A 19,432-nucleotide genomic window follows, 5' to 3' on the forward strand; every position below is an offset into this window, starting at 1 on the left:
CAGGAGATACATTAGCCCTATTGCACAACAATTTTATGAGAAAAAAATAAAGACAACACGTAGCATGTTGCAATTTAATATTTAAATACAAAATATTAAATTGTTGACTTCTTCATTCAAATGCTTTGAAGCATTCTCTTATTTAAATTAAATGTAAGTGATCTTTAGTTAATGTAATACCAAAATCCTAGTTTTAAGACTTTAAAATGCTATGCTTGATCTTTTTTCTTTAAAAAAATAAATCTCATCTTTAGTCACTACCACTTTTCCCCTGACTACTTAGAAAGTGAGACATTTGGCACATATATCATCATAAAATGTATTTTTCTGAAATGTATTTTTAAGGATTTAAATTTGACCAGAAAAAAATCACTGTAGCTAAAACGAAAATTTATTGTTTCCTACCATAACATTATGATGACTAAATTAAAAAAAAATAAAAAACACCAAAACCAAACCAAAACCTACAACAAACTAACAGAGCATGTTTTATGATTTTTCTTTGTAAAAATAAAGTCTCTCAGACTTCAGGAGAGCAGACTTTAGTCTCTTCAGGGATCTGCTTGGTAGAGTACCATGGGATAAGGCCCTGGAGGGAAAAGGGGCCCAAGAAAGCTGGTTGATATTCAAGGATCACCTCTTCTGAGCTCATAAGCAATTCATTCCAGAGAAGAGGAAGTCAAACAAAAATGACAGGAGCCTTGTGTGGATGAACAAGGAGTTCCTGGAAAAACTTGAACACAAAAAAGAAGACAACAGAGGGTGGAAGCACGGACAACTAGCCTGGGAGGAATACAGAGATTGAGCAGACAGGGATCAGGTTAGGAAAGCTAAAGCCCTGAGAGAGTTAAACCTGGCCAGGGATGTCAAGGGCAACAAGGAAAGCTTCTATAGGTACATTGATGATAAAAGGAAGACTAGGGAAAGGGTGGACCCTCTCCATAAGGAAACAGGAGACCTGGTAGCCCAACATATGGAGAAGGCTGAGGTATTGAATGACGGTTTTGCCTCAGTCTTCACTGACAAGTGCTTCAGCCACACTGCCTGAGTCACAGACGGCAAAGGCAGGGACTGGGAGAATGAAGAACCAACCACTGTAGGAGATGATCAAGTTCAGGAGCATCTAAAGAACCTGAAGATGCACAAGTCAATGGAACCTGATGATGAGATGCATCCATGGGTCCTGAGGGAACTTGCGGATGAAGTTGCTAAGCTACAACCCATCATATTTGAGAAGTCCGGTGAAGTTCTCACTGACTGAATAAAGGGAAAACATAATCCCCAATTTTAAAAAGGGAAATAAGGAAGACCTGAGGAACTACAGGCCAGTCAGTCTCTTCTCAGTGCCCAGCAGGATCATGAAGAAGATCCTCCTGGAAACTATGCTAAGGCACATGGAAAATAAGATGATTTGTGACAGCCAAAATGTCTTCACTAAGGGCAAATACTGCCTGACAAATTTGGTGGCCTTCTGTAATGGGGTTACAGTGTTGATGGATAAGGGAAGAACAACTGACTTTACCTGGACTTGTGCAAAGCATTTGACACTATCTGACGCAACATCTTTGTCTCTAAACTGCAGAGACGTGAATTCGACAGGTGGACCACTTGGTGAATAAGGAATTTGTCACATTCACATTTTCTGAAAAATCCCTTTGCCCAGGATTTTTCTCCTGAGAAGCTGAGAAGCCTCCAAGAAAAATTAAAACAACAATTATCTCATTTGCTTCTCCTCTGTTTTGCTCATGTGGAATGTGTTTGGAGATTGTTTATCCAACAGGTGATTGTTTCATTGGTTTCTGGTGTGGGTTGTTTTCACTCTTTGGCCAATTAGTGCCAAGCTGTGTTGGGACTCTGGAGAGAGTCATGAGTTTTCTTTATTATCTTTTTAGCCTTCTGTAAGTATCCTTTCTGTATTCTTTAGTATAGTTTAGTATAGTATTCTTTAATATAATATAGTATCATAAAATAATAAATTAGCATTCTGAGAACATGGAGTCAGATTCATCATTCCTTCCTGCCATGGGGGTCCCACAAATACAATAGGAATTGGCTGAATGGTTGCACTCAAAGAGTTGGGGTCAGTGGCTCGATGTCCAGTGGAGACCAGTGACAAATGGCATTCCCCAGGAGTTGGTATTGGGACGGGAACTGTTTAACATCTTTGTCAGCGACATGGACAGTGGGACAGAATGCACCCTCAGCAAGTTTGTCAATGACATGAAGCTGTGTGGTACAGTTGACACACTGGAGAAATGGGATGCCATCCAGAGGGACCTTAACAGGGTTGAAATGTGGGCCTGTGCAAAGCTCATGAAATTCAAGAAGGCAAAGTGCAAGGTCCTGCATGTGGGTCAGGGCAATTCCAAGCAGAAATACAGGCTGGGCAGATAATGGGTTGAGAGCAGCCCTGAGGAGAAAGACTTGGGGATGTTGGTTAATGAGAAGCTCAGGACTTAGCAGGGCTGATTGATAGAGCTTTAAACTAGATTGGAAGGGGGGAAAGGGACAAAACCAGGCCTGCCAGTGATAAGCAATGGGACATGCCAAAATTGGAGGGACTGAGTACTAGTGAGATCCTTCATTCTGCTCCATAAGTTGTTGGCTACGCTGAACTGCACTTGAGATGTTTCTACACCACCATGAACAGCATGAGGAACAAGCAAGAGGAGCTTGAAGCCTTGGTCCAGTCCTAGAGATATGACACCATTGGCATAAGTGAAATCTGGTGGGATGGGTCTTGTGACTGGTGTGCCATGATGGATGGTTACAGTATCTTCAGGAGGGATAGGCAGAGCAGGCAAGGTAGGGGAGGGGGATAGTATGTAATGGATGGGCTGGAATGTATGGACATTGGGAGGAATGGGTTAAAAGCAGAAAACTGGTAAGGCAGATTGTAAATAGATCAAGTGACCTTGCAGTTGGGAATTTCTCTAGATAAGCCTGTATGAAAAGCAGGCCAGTGATCCTCTATCATAGACCAAGTTTAATGGTGCCTGTGTCTCTACTTGAGTGCTTCTGCCTGGGTTTTGCTTTGGGGATCACCCAGTTAGTGAGATAACAGAGATAAATTGATTCTTTTTATTCTAGCCATGAGTTTGTGGTTGTTCTGGCTGCCTGCCTGTGTCAACTCACACAACAGAGCTTGCAGTTGGAAATGGCTTGGTTGAGAACCTCTGGCTAAGGATTAAGGGACAAACAAATATAGTGGATGTCATCGTGGGAGTCTACTATAGGCCACCCAGCCAGGACCACAAAACCAATTAATTAGTCTAGTCATTAGTGGGGTTTTGCAGGACTCTATCTTAGGCCACTGCTCTTAATTGTCTTAATAAATACTAAGTTTGCCAATGACGCTGAATTGGGAGGAGCTGCTGACTCCCTTGAAGGCAGAGGACCTGCAGAGGAACTGTAACAAATTAGAGGGCTGGGCAATCCCCAGTGTTTAACGAAGATGAGTGCCAGATTCTGCACCTGGGATGGGACAACCCTGGATATCTGTACAGACTGGGGAACGAGAGGCTAGAGAGCAGCCCTGCAGAAAGGGATCTGGGGGTCCTGGTTGATGGCAAGTTGAATATGATTCAACAGTGTGCCCTGACAGCAAGGAGGGCCAACCATATTCTGGGATGCATCAAGCACAGTATTGCCAGACGGTCAAGGGAGGTGATGGTCCCACTCTACTCTGCTTTGGTGTGGCCTTACCTTGAATATTGTGTGCAGCTCTGGTGACTGCAATGTAAGAAAGATATTAAACTATTAGCATCCAAACCAGGGCAATTAAAATGGTGAAGGGCCTTGAGGGGGAAGCTGTATGAGGAATGGCTCAGGTAACTTGGTCTGTTCAGCCTGGAGGAGACTGAGGGGAGTCATTGCAGTCTACAACTTCCTCGTGAAGGGAAGAGAAGGGGCAGACACTGATCACTTCTCTGTGGTGACCAGTGACAGGACCTGAGGGAATGGCCTGAAGTTGTGTCAGGGGAGGTTTAGGTTGGATATTAGAAAAAGGTTCTTCACCCAGAGGGTAGTTGGAAACTGGAACAGGCACCCCAGGGGAGTGGTCACAGCACCAAGCATGACAGAGGTTAGACAACACTCTTGGGCACATAATATGATTCTTGGGGATGGTGCTCCGTAGGGCTAGGAGTTGGACTTGATCGCTGTAGGTCACTTCCAATTCAGCTCATTGTGTGCTTCTGTGATTCTTGTCATCCATGTGCTTAGAGATGGCCTCCAAAATGAGGTGCTTCAACACCTTTCCAGGAAATAATGTGAGGCTGACTGGCCGGTAGTTCTGTAGGTACTCTTTCTTGCCGTTTTTGAAGATGGGGGTGACATTTGCTTTCTTTCAGTCCTGAGGCACCTCTCCTGATCGTCATGACCTTTCAAATATGATCGTGAATGTCCTAGCTATGGCATTCACCAGCTCTCTCAGCACTTGTAGATGCATCCTGTCAGGGCCCATGGAGTTCTGGATGACAAGCTTGCATAGGTGTTCTCTAATCTAATCCCCCTTGACCCAAGAATCTTTCTTCCAAGAGTCACAGAATCACAGAATGGTTTGGATTGGAAGGGACCTTAAAGATCATCTAGTTCCAAGCCCTCTGCAATGGGCAGGGACACCTTCCACTAGACCAGGTTGATCAGAGCTCCATCTAGCCTGGCCTCCAGAGATGTGGCATTCACAACTTCTTTGGGCAGCCTGTTCCGGTGCCTCACCACCCTCACAGTAAAGAATTTCTTCCTAATATCTAATCTAAACCTACCTTCTTTCAGTGTGAAGCCATTCCCCATTGTCCTGTCACTCCATGCTCTTGTATATAGTCTCTCTCCATCTTTCTTGTAGGCTCCCTTCAGGTACTGTAAGGCCACAATTAGGTCACCCTGAAGCCTTCTCTTTTCCAGGCTGAACAGTCCTAATTCTCAGCCTTTCCCTGTAGGAAAGGTGCTCCATACCTCTTATCATCTTGGTGCCCGTCCTCTGGACTCACTCCAACAGGTCGATGTCCTTGCTGTACTGGGCCCCCCAGAGCTGGATGCAGCATTCCAGGTGGTGTCTCATGAGAGCAGAAGGGCAGAATCAAGTCCCTTAACCTGCTGGCCATACTGCTTTGGATGCAGCCCAGGATAAAATTTGCTTTCTGGGCTGTGAGCACACACTGCTGGCTTATGTCCAGCCTCTCATTTACCAGCACCTCCCAAGTCCTTCTCAGCAGGACTGCTCTTAATCTGTTCATCCCCCAGCCTGTATTAATAGCAGGGGCTGCCCTGACCTGGGTACAGCACCTTGCACTTGGTCTTGTTAAACCTCATGAGATTCCCATGGGCCTGCTTCTCATGCTTGTCCAAGTCCCTCTGGATGACATCTTGTCCTTCAGGTGTCAACTGCACCACTCAGCTTGGTGTCATCAACAAATTTGCTGAGGGTATACTTGATGCCTTTGTCTATGTTATTAATTAAGATATTAAATAACACTGGTCCCAATACAGAACCCCAAAGCACAGCACTCTGAGTCATTGACCACTACCCTCTAGATTCCTTTACCCTGGTCTCCTGGGTTAGAGATCCCTGATATGATTCTAAGCTTGACATGATCAAATAATGTGCACTTGCAGCCCAGAAAACCAACCACATGCTGGGCTACATCAAAAGAAGGATGATCAAAAGGTCAAGCGAGGTGATTCTCCCCTTCTTCTCAGCTTTTATGAGACCTCTACCTGGTGCACTGTGTCCTGTTCTAGGGCCCCCAGCATAAGAAGGTCATGTTGAACTGGGTCCAGAGGAGGGCCAAGAAGATGATGAGAGGGCTGGAGCACCTCTCCTATGAGGAAAGACTGAGAGTTAGAGTTGTTCAGCCTGGAAAAGAGAAGGTTCTGAGAAGACCTGGCTATAAGAGAGGCCAGTTTGGATGGAGCTCTGAGCAACCTGGTCTAGTAAAAGGTGTCCCTGTCCATGGCAGGGGGGTTGGAACTAGATGATCTTTAAGGTCCCCTCCAACCCAAACCATTCTATGATTCTGTGATTTTTTCCTATTGTTTCCTTGCTTTGTTTTGAAAATAACGAGCAAACAGTTTCACTACTGGTAAATTCAAGCACTGCAGTGATTTTGAACACCAACATTATAGCGATTTTTTCTTTTTCCCCTAAAGTAATGTCATTAAACATACACAAATGAGCTGGCAAATGGATAAGGGATTGCATGTGAGGAATTGTCTAGTGACCTCTCCCCACATTCCTGAGCATGTGTTTTCATGAAATTTTTTAGTTAAATCACTTTGAGTTTTGGTACCTTTGGGGTACAGAAATGCTTTAAGAGCTGTGTGGTCAACCCCTTACCATGAGACTAGCACTAATATTTCTTCTCATAACTCTTGTCAGGATTTCAGGATGCAGACTTTATTGTCAACACTGCTTCTCATGCAATATATTCTCTTTCAAGGCAGCAGAAATATCAAGTCTTGCACTGCCAGAAACTCTGTTGTAAGGGCTGAAGGTAGAGAAGGAGAAAGAGGGGGAAGAGCAGAGAAACCAGCTCCGTGTAGGTAAACCTTTGCATTTCAAGAGCCTGAAGCCTCTTCAAGGGTAATTCATCCAGGGCTTTTCCTTGTCAGCATCCCAGTCAAGGAAGGACCATGCTTCTTACTGTGATATGCTACCAGCTATTAAGCAGCTGCCATTTGAAACGAAATAACTTTGGAAATAAAGTATCGCCTGTGTGTTTCATAACCACTCAAGAGAAAAATAACTGAACTATAACTGGCCACCTCCACTTCCTGAATTTATGCATCATTGTTCACAAGTTGTCCTGGTTTAGGGCAAATTTGTTAAAGAATCTGCAAAGGAGGGCCCCTCCAGAAAGCGAAATCCACACGGCCCCTCCCCCCAACCGGTTCGGGAAAAAATTCCTCGGAGAGAGGTGGAAAGAACCTGTTTATTTGACTGGCCCAGCACCCCCCAGCACACAAAATGAACAATACCCGATGACACCACTTTGAGAAAGATGGCAAAATCAGAAAGTCTCTTTAGAGGGGTGGTTGCTCTGTTCTCAGTCCCTCCGGCGCTGGGCCAGCTGCTGCAGACGAACCTTCGGTGTTCCTGGGTCCCAGTCCAGAGCAGGTTCGAGATGGTCACAGAAACAGGAGAGGAGAAACAGTCCAGGAAGCAATGTGGACTGTTTAGCTAGAACTAGCTAATAAGCAGAGGCAGAAAGCAGAGCAGAAGCAAGAGCAGAAAAAGAGAGCAAGCAAAAGCAGCAAGCTGAAGCTGAAAGTGAAAAAACAGCCTTATGTACCACTTGTCTCTATTTCCCTGATAAGAAAAACCCAAACAAAACTTCCACTCTTCAGAGCTGGTCTTAAAGGCACAGAACAGATGAATGGGGATATACAAGCATCATAACGTCACCCCAGGACACAAGCACAAGCAGTGAGAGTCTTCTGTAAGTCTCCTGTAGAAGCAAAGGGAGACGACCCATCCTTTGATCAGCATTGAACTCCGATTTATTGATCTAACATGCACATTTTATAACCGTGTTAATTAAGTTCATACATATTGCAAAACCCGAGCTCATCATTGGTTACAGATTACACACCAACCCCTCGTTTTGTTTTCAATACCTGTGGTTTGTTATTGAGACCAAGACTTGTTTTTCTCATCCTGTTATGAACGGTTCTCAAGGCCTCCATGTTTGTCACTTTGCTTTCTCATACTATCCAAGGACAAGATATTTACTTGTTATTAAAAGACAAATCTGAGAACTCTTGCTGTTTACAGAAACGTGCCTGAGAATTTTGTTGTTTACAGGAACAGGCCTGAGAATTTGCTGCTTACAGCTGCCTTTTACTTTTCCATCAGCTGTATATTTTCATGGCCTTTTTTTCCTTCAAGCCATGTCTGAGCAAAATTCTCCAACAGTCTCCTTATCTTCATTTCTCAAAAATCTCTTGGCCATATGGTGCATTTTTGGAGTGTAGTCTTGTCAGACAAATACAGTCCAGCAGGCTTTAACTTTTTCCAGGTCTTGGAAATTTCTGAGAGCAAGACAGTAATGATGATATAATACCACACACATAAAGCACATATGAAAACTATGACTAGAAAACTGACACTGATCACAAAGCTGAAGTACATTGAAGTTTGTGTGAATCAACACAGGCAGGTGGCCAGAAGAACAACCACAAAACCGTGGCTGAAATGCAAAGAGTAAATTTATTTAATTAACTGGCTAACTGGAGGATCCTGAAGGAACATCCAGGTAGAGACACACAAGTGGGAATGCAGACCCCATTAGGCTCAGTCCATTTTGACAGGTGGCAGGCCTGCTGCTTGCACCAATTTATCAAGGGCCCGTGCATGTGCTTTTTATGATCTCTGAGCATTGATCCCTCTCCTAAAACAGGAAGCTCAAGAGTGTCTATGAGAGTGCCTCCAAATCTCTCCAGACACCTATGTTATTACTACAGAGAGGATAAACAGCAGTAGGCATAATATTTGGGGTTTGCAACACTTATTCTCCAGGCCTTGATGTTCCTAGCTGCAAGGTGACTTAAGAGAATGTACCATCTCCTTATCATTCTTCTACTTTTAACCCTTTTCTCCCAACAAGGTGCTGAACTTCAAGAAACTACAAGATAGCTCACTGGCCTTTGGCAGCAGGCTTGCGTGGAGAGGCTACGAAGCTTTCTAGAGACCAATTAAGCAATATGCACTATGATTCAACAATGCTGTTTATTGGGTTATTGGGAGACTGAATGTTATGATTTATGGCTTAAGCATCTTCATGAAGGACCTTTGCCTATTATAAAAAAACTGTACAAAAGCTGCAGAGAAGACTACCATACCCTGAATAGGCCTTCTGACTGAGGCGCTGGACTGCTCCCTGATGGAGATAATATAAATTCAGGTATGGGGTGTCCTGGTTTAGGGAAAATTTGTTAAATAATCTGCAAAGGAGGGCCCCTCCAGAAAGCAAACCCACACGGCCCCTCCCCCCAACTGGTTTGGGAAGAATTCCTCGGAGAGAAGTGGAAAGAACCTGTTTATTTGACTGGCTCAGCACCCCCCAGCACACAAAATTAACAATACCAGATGACACCGCTCTGAGAAAGATGACAAAATCAGCAAGTCTCTTTCGGGGGTGGTTGCTCTGTTCTCAGTCCCTCCAGCGCTGGTGCAGCTGCTGCAGCCAAATGGTGCGAACCCTCGGTGTTCTCAGGTCCCAGTCTGGAGCAGGTTCGAGATGGTCGAAGAAAAGGAGAAGAGAAACAGTCCAGGGAAGAATTTGGACTGTTTAGCTAGAGCTAGCTAATAAGCAGAGGCCAAAGCAGAGCAGAAGTGAGAGCAGAAAAGAGAGCAAGCAAAGCAGCAAGCCGAAAGCAAGAAGCGAAAACAGCCCTATGTACTGCCCGTCTCTGTGTCCCTGATAAGAGAAACCCAAACAAAACTTTCACTCTTCAGAGCCGGTCTTAAAGGCACAGAACATATGAATGGGGATACAGGCATCATAACGTCACCCCAGGACAGGGGAGAGAAGAAATACATTCACAGAGGGATCAAGCTTAGCACCTTTGGGGTGGAGACCATAGCCCCAGGGCTATCAGCTGCAAGGCTCGAACAGACCCTCACACCAAAGGGGAGGGGGGGAAGAGAGACTTTGGGTTTCTGGTGAAAAAGCCTCTGGTCAGAGGCAGGGAATGGCCATCCTCCACTGTGCAGAGGAGCCCAGCTGCAGGGGCCCCTTTACCCTGGGAAAAGCTTATCCACAGCAGAGGGGTGTCATGCCCCATGAAAGCCCCCCCCAAAAGGGGTCCCCAGACCCTGCACCAGAGCACTGCAATATGATGCAACAGATTCACAGTGTTGCAGGGGGACAGTGTCAAACTGGCCCCCTGCAAGGGAGGGACCTGGGCATTCCCACCTGGCCCAAACATTTATTAATCCACTGGATTTTATACTTTTCGGCGTGGCATGGTGTGGCACAGCACGGCGGCAGGGGACCCTCACCACCAAGAAGACCAGATGGAGGGAAGCATTAGGACGTCATTGGGACCCCTTGGATGGGTGATGTTTCTACCTAACCCCATCACCCTCTCCCTGTCCCCCTAGCCTCCACACACACTTCTTTTTCTATTTCTTTCTTTCTTTCTTTCTTTCTTTCTTTCTTTCTTTCTTTCTTTCTTTCTTTCTTTCTTTCTTTCTTTCTTTCTTTTATCTTTCTTTCTCTTTGCCTCTTTTACTATTAAATAACATATATCCATTTTTTAGCACCAACATCTAAACTCATTTGGTTTTAATAATGTTTTTTGTGCATATTTCAAACCTTTCTGGGTCCGATCTGTTTTATTCACAGAGGCTTAGTTTCCTTTGGTCTTCTGTGTTAAACTAGTTCGTAACATGGGTTTGCATGTCAAGGTCTTGGTAGTGGGGGAGCTACAGGATGGCTTCTCCAAGAAACTGTCAGAAGCCTTTCCTATGTCCAGTGAAGCAAACACCAGTTGGCTCCAAGATGAACAAAGTCCAACCCAATCAGTGACAGTAATAATACCTCTGTGATAGCATATATAAGAAGGGGGGGGAAAGTTACTGAGCAGAAGCAAATTGCAGCTGTAAAGGAGTGAAAATATGTGAGAGAAATAATTATGCAGGCACCAAGGTTAGTGAAGGAGGTGCTGTAGCCACCAGAGCAGAGATTCCCCTGCAGCTTCTGGTGTAGATCATGGTGAAGCAGCTGTCCCCCTGCAGCCCATGGAGGTTAAGAGTGGAGCAGATATCCACATGCAGCCTTTGGACAACCCCACACCAGAGCAGGTGGATGTGCCCTGAAGGAGGCTGTGACTCCATGGGAAGACAGTGCTGGAGCAGGCTCCTGGTAGAACCTGTGCACCCATGGAGAGAGATGCCCATGCTGGAGCAAGTGAAGGAGTCCTCCCCCTGAGGAGGGAGTGGCAGAAACAACCATTCCCCATCCATTTGTGCCACTGGTGAGAAGGAGGTAGAAAATCGGGCATAAAGTTAAAACCCAGGAAGAAGGGAGGGGTGAGGGTGTGGAGGCCCCGGAGGGGCTTCTCCTAAGTTACACCCCATTGGCTCCTTCCCCTGTTCCTATGCCTGAACATAGGTGTTCCTGAGTCACTCCCTCCCTTTTCCCTGATTGGGCCTTACCTTTGTACTGCCTGGAGACCAAGGTCAGCCCCAGGGGCCCCTGGAGGGAGAGAGCTGGACCCTCTGGGTGTGTGGGTGTCTGGGACCTGAAGATCTCACCGTGCGGCTGAATTAAACATCTGTGAATATTATGCAAAGGCCCTTTTTGCTTCTTTACCTTGGACTTTACTAGCAGCCATTCAGGCTGCAACATGAGGGGAAGGTGGTTTTTTAAGAATTGGGTTTACTTCTCATTATCCTACTCTGATTTGATTTGTAATAAATTCAATTTATTTCCCCAAGTCAGGTCTGTTTTGCCTGTGACTAATTAGTGAGTGATCTCTCCCTGTCCTTATCTCAACCCACAAGCCTTTCATTATATTTTTACTTCCCTGTCTGTGGTATTCACATTCTCTGAACAGAGAGAGACATAATTCTCGCTCCCAGGATTTTTTCTGCAGAAGGCAGTGAGAAAGCTCAGAGAAGAAGAGAAAACAATTCTTATCTCTACTTGCTGCTCCTGTTGTTCGGCACATGTGGAATGTGTTATGGAGAGTGTTTACTGAGAGTGATTTGTTAATTGGACATCGGTGATGGTTGTTTGGATTGATTGGCCAATTAGGTCAAAGCTGTGTCGTGACTTGGAGAGAGTCACGGGTTTTTCTTTAGTATCTCTTTAGTATAGATATAATAGAGTATTAATGTAATATAGTATAGCTTAATAAAGCAATTGCTCAGCCTTCTAGAATCATTGGAGTCACAGCATGTTATTCCCCGGATGGGAGTCGCTCATCTACAAAACCAGTCCTCTTGAGGAGAGGAGTGATAGAATGGCTTAGATGGACACTTGGCATCCAGATAAGGTCAAACCACTTAATGCTACTGATTATAGGATCTGTCTACCATCCATCCCTAGCTGCTTTTGTTATTAATCCTAATTTACAGTAGGGATAAGATTCTGATTAGACATGGACTAATGAGTCAGGTAATTTCCAAAATGTCCAAAAAGAAAAAGCCTAGCTATACCATGCACCCAATAGTGCTAGAAGCTGAAGGTGAGATTTGAATAGATGTCATAGGTTGACAAGGAAGTGAGTTTTCTCAGGAAGTCATAGCCAAACTAATCAGTGGTCAGATTTGGATATTGACACCTGGTGTAACCACTGAAGACATGGACACGCCTCTAAGAACACAGGGGGTTAAAAGCAGACAACTCCCAGAGGAACTCTCTTTTGTTCCGGTCAGTGAAGAGTTCAGACCTCCCCCGCCCAGCCTGTTGCTGGGCAGGGGAGGGGAAGCCATGCAGCCTAGGCTGAGGTAGGCCAGGAGCCCTGGACAGAGAAGGGGGGTGAAGGGAATGGAACCGGGCCAGTGTCTGCAGGATGGAGGGCTGGAGAAACACTGAGATGTCCCGGGCAGCCCACCCCCCCCAAGAGAGAGAGAGCCTATGCCACCTTGAAATTTGATATCATGTGCTGGCAGCATGAAAGCAGAGGGGAAAGAGAAAGGGGGGAAGGTGCCCAGCTGTGGGAGTCCTGGACAAGCTGCTGTGAGATTTCAGCCATCCTGAGGGCAGCAGAGCCCGAGACTTTAACCCTTTCTTGGACAAAGAAAACTTTGCGAAACACAAATCCTCCTTGATCTGAAAAAGAGAGGCAGCCTGGGACCTGAGATGTCAGAAGAAGATGGGAAAGAATCCTAGGTGGGAAGAGATGATGGACTGGCCTTTGGCTGGACTTTTTCTTGTATAGCCATAGACTGAACCAATTTTCCTGTAACACAGTGTGAGAGTCTGTCCGAAATTGCCCTCATCTGCCTCACAATCATCATTGGGGAGACCACTGAAAAAACAAAACCCCTAATGTCTGCTGATCCTGTAGGGGGAGAGTCATGTGCCTGAGACCTGAGAGCATTGCTAAGCTATTGTTTTTACAGGTGTTGTTTTCTGTATGCTACACTGAGCCCAATGAGAAGAAGAAGGGGCACCATGCCATTTTTGCAACAATAGCCTTGGAAGCTGTCCCACCTCTTGGCCTGGCTGGACTTCTCTTGAGTTTCAGGTGGCCTCCCACAGAAGACCCTCACCTGTTTTACAACCACTGTGACAGACTGAGATGTAAGAAGCCTCTCCATCAAGAACTGAGACATGAAACCCCTATGTGAAAAGGCCCCTCTCCTCCTTCCAAGGACTGGGACTGAAACCCCCAACCCAGGGGAGGTGTGTGGAGGAGGCAAGCTGACCAAAGTGAGATGTTTGCCTGCAGGATGTGACCACTGGACCACAAAAACAATGGCTCTCGTTTACTGCTGAGAACATAGACTACATGTTACATCTATTCCTTATTGTATCTGTTTCCCCCTCTCCCCCCTCACAATTTTCAGTAGAATTATCATAATAAAAACCTCTGAGTTAGCTAGAGATTTTGAGATCTCCCCAACGTAACAGGCGTATCCTCGACTGGACTGGACCAAAGGACTTCATCTTTATGTTTGGTAGCTATATCCCCCTCTCTCTCTTTTCTCTTTCTTTCTCTATCTTTTTCTCTCCCTTAATCCCTCTATCGCATGTTGCTGTGATCATTGGTCATTCAATAAAGGTATATTTGTTTTGATTATTACTGCAAATCCCCTGTGCCGTGTCGGTTTTTTGCACCCTGAGATCAATCCACGAACCATCACGAAACCCATTAGTGAGGACAGATCGTGACACACAGAGTGTGCATTTAGGGGGATGCAATGGCTTGAGCCAAGAAAGTGACCTGCTGTAGTGATTGCTAGTGCAGGAGTGAGAGTGACCTGCTGCAGTGACTGCCAGTGCAGGAGTGAAGTGAACAGAGAAAGATGAGGAAGGTGTGGTGGTGCCCTCTGTCTTCAGGGAAGAAGATCTCTGTTCTCAAGACCCTTGGCCCCAGGGGAGGTGAAAATGGGGGGGGGGGGGGGGGGGACTGTTGTCCCAAAATGAGCAATTGGTTTTTTTTGGTACTTGGCAAAGCATCCTTAAAAGGAATCCTATAAGCAATTTTGGTCCATGGACAGTGGTGAGAGCACTGTGCATGGAAGGAGGATGTCACGATGGCAGATTTTCTCTGGGTAGTGCCATGGAAACATAAAAGGTTTCAACTGTGTTTCCACTATGGTACAAGAAAGATTCCTCGCTCCCTTGATGAACTGAGAATTGATTATCTGAAAAGTGGCAACTTGACTGAGAATCCAAAATTTTGTCTCACTGTGCTTTGGTGGAAATTGGGTGGGGGGAGGAGGAATGTTTTGGAAGGTTTTAATTTTGAATTCTGTGTTACTTTTATTATAGTATAGGGTAATAAAGTTTTTTAAATTTATTTCTGAGCTTGAGCCTGCTCTGCTCTGTTTCTGGTTGTATCTCACAGCAGCCATTTGAGAAAAATATATTTTCATGGGTGCACTGGCACTGTGCCAGCGCCAACTCATGACAATATAATATCCCAAATCTGCAGCTGTATGATTCAGCATTCTAGATGCAAAAAATCTGGACATATATTATAATGTAGTATGTATTATATACCAAATCAGGTTTGGGTAGAACAGAGGCAATTCTGGAACTAAAATACAAGATCAATCCAATGATGTATATCATTAAAAGCATGGAAGTAACTACTGGAAGTATGACTGAACTGGAGCTATTTCTGCAGGCTTAGAAGTGCAAAGCCTTTAGACACAGGACTTAGCAGACAGGGCACACCCAATGACATCTGCCAAACGAGTGGAAAAATCTTGAAGCTTTGTCTTTGCTCCCTCCTTTTTTTGGTGGACAATGGGTTGGAAGATTGCCCCCTTTAACAAAGTGACATCCTAAGTGTAATTACTGGAAATTCAGCTCACCATACTATTCCCTCTTCGTGACATGTTGAGAAATTACTGTGCATTCCACCAGGTTGCATGGTATCACACCACTGATGTGTTATCAGCAGATGTTTTCTTTGACATGTACTGTAGTTCAGTGCATGAATACACACTTTTCAGTGATGGTACTTAGGAGACGCACCAGAGAAGACAGTGAGGCAGAGTTATCAAGAACCCTAAGGCTATGTTGAGAATAAAGGTTGAAAGAAGCAATTTTTTCCAGACTACAGCATATTTTTCCATAAGAAAGAGATTATCCAAGATCATATTTGCTTCACACAGAGCTTCAGACTCCTAGTATACTCATCCAGAACAATGCACCTCAAAATTTGATCAAGGTTTTTTCCTGGCAGGCCAAATTTCAATCAGACTGTCTGACACCAGGAACCGTGAGGTGACTTCTAACCTAAAATGATTAATAAAAAGGCAAAAGCATTCCTTCTGAAGATCTAAAACTGCAGGTGGCAAGAGGTAGACAGAGGCAACAGAGCTATGTGGCAGCAACTGTACAATAGAAGAGACTAATAGAAGAGTGTAATGAAGAAACTGAAGAGCATTTTTTCAGAGAAGAATGACATCAAATGTTTTGAGGGCATAAGTATTAAAATGTATAGAGCAAGTGGACAAAAATGTAAATAAATGTAGTCGATATGCTTCTGGCACAACCAAAACTTAAGATAGCATTAGACAAGTGCAGTGCTGAAGAGGCTCTGAATGACAAAGCATCTGACTCAGTAGTTGTCCCTAGGAGACAATGGTAGCAATAAACATACACAGGTCACAGTGAAGCTGGTTAGCAGTGATGAGAGAGCCTTTTACCACAAACAGTTATGAAAAAAGAATCGAGAGAAATTGCCAACTAAAGTAACAATAGTTGAGAAAACATTAGAGACAAATCAAGTCCTAGCTGGACTGCTGAACCACACCTATAAGACAAGGCTGCTACCAATTCCCCTTTCCAAGATCTCTCCTAACAATGACAGGATTCTGATATTTCTGTTTTCACCAGCCCAGAACAAAAATATGTTACAAAATCATTTATCAATTGAATTTAACAAACTACAGAGCCCAGCAATAATTTTCTTTGTGCTTCATGCCACTATTACAGCAACAGGGCTCTGTTCCCCTCTCCATGTACACTATAATTTATTGTATCAGAAACCACATTGAGAAGTTATAATATTGTTGTTTCACTAGCGATACCTTCCTGTATTGCTGTCTTAAGGACAAATAAACAGTGAATCATAGCATCCTGTAGCTGGACAATAATGCGGCTGATCACTCAGGTATTAGCCTTATTACCCGTATCTTTTTGGGTTTTGAAATATCTATGTGCATATAGAGGCTAGGTCCTGAAAAATTCTCCAGCCAGGAGAAAAGTCTCGTAGCCGAAAGTTAGACACAATAGGCACAGTCGCATTCCTGCTCAGGGATCTTTGTCACTGAGAAGGAAAACGCTCTGGATCCCGCTGATTTGGTTTCGCGGTGGGGAACAAGGGTTTGCTGAGGAACCGAGGGAAACGCCAAACGGTCGCCCCGCAGCCCAACCGCCCCAGTTCCAGCCCCGGTTTTTTTTTGGAGGCGCGGACGCCCTTTGTCAGCTCCCGGCTGCCATAGGGACCGCAGTGCGGACTGCGCCGCGCCCACCCGCCACTGTCTCCCGGCAGAAGGTCTCGGCTGCGCTAGATCACTGCCGCAGCCACTCCACTCCAACAGTGGTGAGGAGGAGGCTTGCCACCTTTGACCGCTGCTCGCTAGACGCTCCTGGGGATGAACAGTGGGGCGCAGTATACGTCGAGCCGACTGCGGATCTTTGTGCGGGCGGTAGCAGGGAGCCGCCGCCGCCGCCTGCAGACGCCGCACGGGGACCGGCCCTCAGTCGCTGACCGCCGCGGGCGGCTTCCCGGCGCTCGCACCCGACGGAGAGGTTCCCAGTCCGGTAGGACGGGAGGGGCGTGCGCGCAGATGGGTCCCTCGTGCAATAAAAAGAAGAAACCAGAGACCTAGACTTCGCAGCTTATGTGTCTGTGCTCTGCATGTGTCGCTCCGATCATAAGCAAGAGCGTCCAGGCACCCCCACCCCGCCGGCCCAACCTGGTCAGCGCCCCTGCTGGCCCCGCGCGGAAGGGGAAGAAAGTGACTGCCTGCCCTCTGAGGGGAAGGCGTTTGCGGGGTGGGGGCTCCGCCGCTTTCTGCGTCTCACCTCGCTCGATGTTGGCAATAGCCCGCCCCAGATGCTCTTCGGTCACCAGCTCGCCAATAACCACCAGCAGGTAAAATTTTCTGTCCAGGAAGCGGTGCGAAAGGCTGGGCGAGAGGGAGGTGGGGTTTGGGATGCTACAGGAGGCTTCTGAATCCATTTCTACCACCACCACGGTGGCCATCGCCGGCGCCTCACTCCTCCGCCCCGCGGCTCCGGAGTGCTCAGAGTGCTGGGGGGAGAAAGGTCGCTCCGCGGCTGCTCCGCAGAAGGTAGGGAGTGAGGGTGGATGGGGAGGCGGCGGCGCTTTTATATGGAGACGGTACAGGGCAGGGACCTGGCGAGGAGGAGGAGAAGGAGCAGGAAAAGGGGCGGGGGGGCGGGGAGGGAGCTGGCGCATCCCCTGACAGCCACTTTTCCAGCATGCACAGCTGATGTCATCTGTGGCAAATGCTCCCGGCGGCGGCCCCCGGAAGCAGGAAGAACGCAGGGGGGAGAACAATTTCCCGAGGTGCCGCCGCAAGGGTGGTCTTGAGGTGTACCCCGACCTTCCACGTGAGCCCTCCGCTTGTGTTCTCCTGGCCGGCGAAGGTCTGTCGTCCCTCACATATACAACCTTCTCCTTTGCCCTCCTGCTGTCTTACCCTGTCTTACTAGACCCTTATTGCTGTCTTGGCCATCTCCCACTCCCCGAGGCTCTCCCAGGATCTCAGCCTTGAAGCATCATGGCCGTGCCGAGGCTCCAGCTGCAACCCTGATGCTAGATGAAAAAAGCTCCATTGTGCAAGGCCAAGAGTTCAGTCTCCTGAATCGTTCTTGTGGCAGTGCAGCAAAATTTTAGTCGTATTTCCCTCCCTCCCTACTGGCAATCTAAATATTTTTGTTAACTTTTTTGTTTTGTTTTAAAGCAGTTCACTTAATAAGATACTAAAAACATAGGTTTTCTGCACATTCAGGTATAGATACAGATATATGACTTATGCCAGAAAAGCAGTGTTTCTGGACAAGATGCTTATACCCATACTCTGAAGGCTCCAGAAGTTCAAAGGGCTTTGTGTAACTAATTTTGACTGGGCTCAAGCAATTCCAGTGAAAACATCTACAATTACCAAAACAAAAGCTTGGTTCCTCTTGATTACCATGAAAAAGTTAGACATCTGCTCCCCAATACACAGAAACTCACTGAAGAGAAATTCAATCACCTCCTAAAAGTTTTTTATCCCCTTCTATAATGGGATAGAGCAGTCTGAGATAAATCAGCCTTTCTAAGATGTTCCTCTCACTTTACTGACAGATGCCAGGCACTGATTTGCACTAAGCCTCTTGTTTATATTGATGCCTAAATATTTTTAGCTTTTTCTTATATTTGTAGCTTTGTAGGTTTTTAATATATAGCTGTATAGTTTCTAGCACTTTCTTACACTTTGGAACAGTAGTTACCCTTTCTCACATGTCACATGTCACACTTGAAATTCTATTTACTCTTATTTTCAAGAAAAGAATTTCTTACAAGGACATCCTGTTTTGCATCAGCATTTGAGAGACATAACAAGATATAGAGCTAAGAACCCCTTGGAGCAACTCCAGTGGGGCAGATCCAAGGGTGGGTTACCAGGACAACTGGTCTCCTATTGAATATACTTGCTAGATAGACTAATTGGTTAAACTTATAAAAATTGTGAAAATCCAATGCTGTGGGTAAGCATAGCTATAATTTGTGCACCTGAAAGCTTTCATTAAAGAACTGCTCTTTATGTTACCACTTTTAATATTTTTTGAAAGTTTGTCTTCTGATTTGACTTCTCAGGAAGTTTTTAAGAGGGTTGCTAGGGTATGTAGGAAAAAAATTAGAGAGGCCAAAGCTCAGTTCAAACTTAATTTGGCAACTTTTGTAAAGGATAATAAAAAATGTTTTTACAAATATATCAATGGTAAAAGGAAGGGTAAGACCAAACTTTGTTCTCTATTGGATGCAGGAGGGAACTTAGTAACTGCAGATGAGAAGGTGGAAGTGCTTAACGCCTTCTTTGCCTCAGTCTTTAGTTAGAAGACGGGTTGTCCTCAGGACAGCTCTCCTCCTGGGTTGGTAGATGGTGTCAGGGAGCAGAATGGTCCCCCTGTTATCCAGGAAGAGGCAGTCAGAGAACTGCTGAGCCACTTGGATGTTTATAAATCTATGGGCCCAGATGGGATCCATCCCAGGGTGATGAGGG

At 45.7% G+C, this 19,432-nt stretch overlaps 1 protein-coding gene and 1 long non-coding RNA gene across 3 annotated transcripts in view; one reads left to right on the forward strand and one right to left on the reverse strand.

The window, feature by feature from the left end:
- The window catches only part of LOC141726935 (microtubule-associated protein 1B-like), a 150,218-nt gene extending 132,578 nt beyond the window's left edge, over positions 1 to 17,640 (reverse strand). The window contains exon 1 of one of the 2 annotated variants that reach the window (XM_074532046.1): positions 17,223 to 17,640. In XM_074532046.1, coding sequence (XP_074388147.1) covers positions 17,223 to 17,619 — 397 coding nt within the window. In that variant the 5' untranslated portion in view covers positions 17,620 to 17,640. The remainder of the gene's footprint in view (positions 1 to 17,222) is intronic. The other variant, XM_074532045.1, reaches the window with a different exon arrangement.
- Positions 16,611 to 19,432, forward strand: part of LOC141726936 (uncharacterized) — a 37,915-nt gene continuing 35,093 nt past the window's right edge. Inside the window, exon 1 of the long non-coding RNA XR_012577894.1 lies at positions 16,611 to 17,292. This is a non-coding gene — a long non-coding RNA (uncharacterized LOC141726936). The remainder of the gene's footprint in view (positions 17,293 to 19,432) is intronic.

This window comes from Zonotrichia albicollis, chromosome W, assembly GCF_047830755.1.
Source record: "Zonotrichia albicollis isolate bZonAlb1 chromosome W, bZonAlb1.hap1, whole genome shotgun sequence".
NCBI classification, from domain to species: domain Eukaryota; kingdom Metazoa; phylum Chordata; class Aves; order Passeriformes; family Passerellidae; genus Zonotrichia; species Zonotrichia albicollis.